This window comes from Ammospiza caudacuta, chromosome Z, assembly GCF_027887145.1.
Source record: "Ammospiza caudacuta isolate bAmmCau1 chromosome Z, bAmmCau1.pri, whole genome shotgun sequence".
Lineage (NCBI taxonomy): Eukaryota > Metazoa > Chordata > Aves > Passeriformes > Passerellidae > Ammospiza > Ammospiza caudacuta.
The window spans coordinates 72,228,616-72,233,404 of NC_080632.1; the positions used below are offsets into that span (position 1 = coordinate 72,228,616).

The 4,789-nt window shown below is 54.2% G+C and overlaps 1 protein-coding gene across 1 annotated transcript; it reads left to right on the forward strand.

Moving 5' to 3' along the window:
* Positions 1–1,486: 1,486 nt before the first annotated feature.
* On the forward strand, positions 1,487–3,852 carry LOC131571661 (serine/threonine-protein kinase PAK 3-like). The gene is made up of 5 exons (XM_058824441.1): positions 1,487–1,530; positions 1,789–1,906; positions 2,696–2,795; positions 3,067–3,263; positions 3,751–3,852. The coding sequence occupies exons 1-5, from the start codon at positions 1,487–1,489 to the stop codon at positions 3,850–3,852; spliced, it is 561 nt and encodes a 186-aa protein (XP_058680424.1).
* Positions 3,853–4,789: the final 937 nt, after the last annotated feature.

Consider the following 4,789-nt stretch of genomic DNA (forward strand, 5'->3'; position numbering starts at 1 on the left):
GGTTCTTACTCCTCCTCCGGCCCAGACACTTTGTGCCCCTGGCAGTGGACCTGCCAGTGATGGTGGGTGTGACTGCGGAGGCAGCAAAGGCCCTTGCTTACCTCTTAGGACCCCCTTCTTAAGGGCTCATCATTTTGGCTTATCGCGTGAGATGCTGCTCTTGAAAGAAATCAAGGCCTTCTTGGAAAGGCCACCTGATGAAAGGTGGAGAAGATGGCCCTCCCACTTGCTGGTCTCAGCAGCTGGAAGCCGCGGGACCGCAAAGGGCCCAGAGCTGCGGGCAGTGGGGCTGCCTTTGGGACGCTCTGGGCAGCGGCGTCTCTGTGTGCGAGTGAGCGCCCTGCACTGCTTTTGTCTTTCAGGGAGCATCGTGAGTCCGGGCCGGCCAACGGGCAAATACACGGCATTTGAGGAACTCGGGCGAGGGTAAGCGTGACGTCAGCTCATTTTACAAAAGTGTGGGCCAGGTCTTTGGCTGGTGCAATATCAAGCGTGAAGTCAGGCAAGCTCCAGTCATGGTCAGGCTCCGGCTTGACCTCGTGTCGCCTGCCTGGACTGCTCGGTCAGAGCAATGCAAAGGCCTCATCAAAGACAAGTTGATGCTGGCAGTGTCTTGCTTGCAGCAGTGAGGAGCAGGAGCTGGGAGAAGCCCTGGCCCTGCAGCTTTGTGGCCTGAAAGAGCACCTTGCCATCCAAGAAAGGTCAGATTGTCAAGGACAGTCTTCTGACTCAAATTGTTCTCCCTTTTTTGACACACACATGCATGCACACCCGCACAAGGAGAGAGTTCCCCTTAGGTTCTGAAATGACCTGGCAGGGTGTGCGCCTTGGAGATTTCCAGCGGCCCTTGGTCTTCATGCTGCACCTTAGTGTTCCCTTGGACAGCCTGCCCCGCATGGCAGAGGGCTCACGGGCTAACATGCTGTTGGCCGAAGAGATGCTGCAGCCAGGCATTTTTTCTAAGGAAGGCGTCCAGGCAGCCTGGGGAGATCTGCTGCCTGGGCTTGCTTTCACTGCCAGAGGGATAAAGGTCTCTTTCTGCTGCTTTGGTCTTTCTAGAGGGTTTGGAGCTGTTTATAAAGCCCTTGACACCAGCAGCGGACAACAGGTAAAGTGCCAAGAGCCCCACGCCATTTTGCAGCTCTGGAGCGCTTTGCCCGCTGCTGTGAGCTGTGCTTGGAGGTTTGGGTGGCAGCTCCATGTCTGCAGCAGGGGCTGTTCCTCTGAAATACAGTCGAGGCTCAGGCGGCAGAATGCATTTGGGATGGCTTTTGGTGCTTCTGCTAAGCTCTGCTGTCTAGTGACAAGGCACTTTGGCCCAGCGTGCTGCCTCATTGCACCAGCACTCGCTCCGTGCTCCTTGTGATCTCGAGCGGGGTGCGTCTTCTCAAGGTACCGGTGGCCAATGTCATTGCAGGTGGCAATCAAGATCATGTCACTCGAGGAGGAGATGTCCGAGGAGCTGGCTGCCAATGAAATCCTGGCCATGAGAGACAACAGGAGTCCCAATATCGTTACCTACTTAGACAGGTTGGCATATTCTGGTGTCAATGTAGCTTTAGCTGGTGCAAGCGCAAAGAGACGATGCCCTTTGGTCGCTGGCAGAGAACAGAGCTGGGGATGATTTCTCTGCGTGTGTCCAGAGCGTGGGAGGAGGTGGAGCTGGTGTTCAACAGTCTCTTGTGGCACCCGTAGCTTGGAGAGCAGCTGCAAAAACCTGTCTCAGGCCCTGGGGTGACTGAGGCTATGCCCATTCTGTTGCTCCATGCCGTGGTTTTCTTCTTTCAGCTACCTGGTGGATGCGGAGCTCTGGCTGGCCATGGAGTTCATGGACGGCGGCACCTTGTTTGATGTGCTGAGGGCAGTGTACCTGGAGGAAGGACAGATAGGCGCTGTCTGTCGGGAGGTGAGGGATCCCGCTTGTGCTTGCCCAAGACTGCCCGGATGCTGCTTGTCAGCTGGAGCTTAAGGAGAGCCGAGATTTCTTGCTCTCACCTTTCTTTTGCTGCTGCTGCTGCTGCTGCTGCTGCTGCTGCTGCTGCTGCTGTCACGCCACACAGGAGAAGAAAGAGCATGGGAAGTGTACTGCCTGCCAGTGCCCTTGCACTCCTCAGGCTCTGTTCTTGCACTCTTCCATCCTGTCTGTCCTCTGGCCTTGGTGCTCGCTCACTGGCTCAATTTCTCTTTCTTCCTCTTCTCAGCTTTGCCTGGGAATGTTTGCCTGGAGCCTGTCTGTCTGTCCTACATTGCTTGCCACTGGAAGGCAGCATGCGGGTGGCAGAATTTCAAGCTAAGGGCAAAGAGCTGTCCTCAGCTTCAAAGGCTAGCATTGCAGCCTGCATGGCGATGCATTGTGGAACAGCTCGAAGGTGCTGCTGTCACCAGCAGCTTCCTCTTCTGCTGCCACTAGGCTTCCCCAAAATTCTTTGCCGTGCCGCCTCCCAGCCAAAGGTGGCGCGCTTCCTACCCAAGGCCGGTGGAACTTTTGGGAGCCCAGATGCCTTTGCTTGGAAATCTAGAAAAAACTTCCAAGAGTGTTGAAGCAGCAAGCTCTTCATGGTGACAGCAGCGTGATGTTTTGCCCTCGCTCACAATTCCCTGAGAAAGCCGCCAATCCCGTTGAGCTCTTTCCTTGCGGGTGGGATGAAATCAGATCCTGCAGGTTAACTTTCCCTCCCTCCTTTTTCTCTCTCAGTGCCTGCAAGGACTGCATTTCCTTCATTCCCGCCAAGTCATCCACAGAGACATCAAAAGTTGCAACGTCCTGGTGGGCACGGACGGATCCGTCAAGTTGGGTGGGTATCCCTGCTGGGCTGCAGCATGTCCAGCATATGCCGTGTGCTTGCATTTTGGTGACGGCCACTGGGGCAGAAGGGCGGCTTGGCCAGTGCGTGAATCGTCAGGGTGTTTTTGAAGCGGCCGATGCCTTATTTGCCTGGCTCCAGGCACGTGGAAGGAGAGCTCAGCTGCTTTTTCAGTTAGATTCAGCATGGCCTGGTCAGGGCAATGGTTTTGGCTGCTTTGCCAGTGGTAGCTGGCTTTGACAGGCTTTGTTTTTGTCCTCAGGTGACTTTGGCCTCTGTGCTCAGCTCAGCCCTGAGCACAGCAAGCGCAGCTCCAGCGTCGGCACTCCCAGCTGGATGGCACCGGAGGTGGTGAGAGGAGAAGCCTACGGCCCCAAAGTGGACATCTGGTCCCTGGGGATCATGGGGCTGGAAATGGTGGAAGGGGAAGCTCCTTACCAGCGGGAAGCCCGTCTCCGGGTAAGGTGCAGCTTAGCAAGAGGGCTCTGTGTGGAGAGAGCTGTGTGTGGCTAGCAAAGGAGCAGGTGGAGTGTCCTCTTGCATCCATGTGCTGTAGGTTTTTGAACTGCTAGAAAGGAACGGGCCCCCAAAACTGCAGAACCCCAGGCACCACTCGGCTCTCCTGCGCGACTTCCTCCGCTGCTGCCTGCAGGCAGATGAGGACAGGCGCTGGTCTGCCCAGGAGCTCCTACAGGTAAGAAAAAGCAAAGGGGCAAAAAGCCCTGGCAGCTGAGGACACCTGCATGAAGGGATGAGGAGGAGGAGGAGGAGGAGTGTGGGCCACGTGGCACAGAAAGCTGCCAGGACAGGAAGGCGCAGGGGGACATGCTGCCCTCAGTGCTCTTTGTGTGTCTTGCTGGTAGCCAGGGAATCCTGCTTGAGCCCGCAGGCTCAAGTGATCCTGGAAAGTAAGAGTTCCTTTGTTTGTTCTTTTTCCTCTGGGCAGCGTCCCTTCGTGACCTCAGGCGATCCTGCCTCCAGCCTGGCTGCTCTGATCATCTCAGCCAAGCAAGTGCAGGAAGACTGGAGAGGAGACACCTGCGCCTGAGGAGGCCCTGATGCCCCGCCAGCCAAGAGGAGGGAAAAGGGGATGTGTCATCTTTAGGCAGAGCTTCAGCCATCCCCCGAGGTTGAAGAGGAGCTGTGCCGTAGCTAGGAAACATGATAGTGTAGATATTTGCTCAGTTTAGCTGTTAGGTTAGCTGTTAGGTTAGCTGTTAGGTTAGGTTGGGTTAGGTTAGCATTAGGTTGGATTAGATTAGGTTAGGTTAGGTTAGGTTAGGTTAGGTTAGGTTAGGTTAGGTTAGGTTAGGTTAGATATGTTGTTAGGTTCAATTTAAAGCTCTGTTGTTTTTCTTTCTGCAAGAGATGAAAATTGAAAAAAATTAGGAACTATAGGGATCAACTTTTAAGGACTATAGAACGTAGACAGCTTGGATAGTAGAGGATTGTTTAGCTTAGGATAGGGTGTTGTTAATTTAGGGAAGCTTTGAAGTAGAAATGAAAGAATTGTCATAATAAGAATTAAGCAGTGAGAGGAAAAGCTGGGCTGCAGCAGAACTGGAGCCTGCAGGCGCTCCAAGCTGTCAGCCTGAGCAGGCCACCTGCAGGACAGAATGATGAAGATGAAGAAGCAGCGAGGGGATACTTTGTTTCAGCCCGAGTGTCAATAAAAGTCGAAAATATCCAGAGTGTTGTAAGACTCCCTTCCTTGCCAGGCTGTAGCTAAGTGGACAGTCCCTTTCAGAGGCCCAAAGAACATAGTGAGGTAAGCAGCTTTGCTTACCTGAAGTGTGGCATGCCTGTGGGAAGCTGAGAGACCTACAGGTAATGAACACCAGGTAATGAGCTGCCATTCAGGACAGCACTAGGAGGCAGATGTGCAGTCCTTTCTGGGCCTCTTGTCTTGATCAGATGTCAGGCTGATCAGCAGCAATCACCATTTTGTTGCCACCCTCCTCTCACTATGTCACCTGTGGGATGGA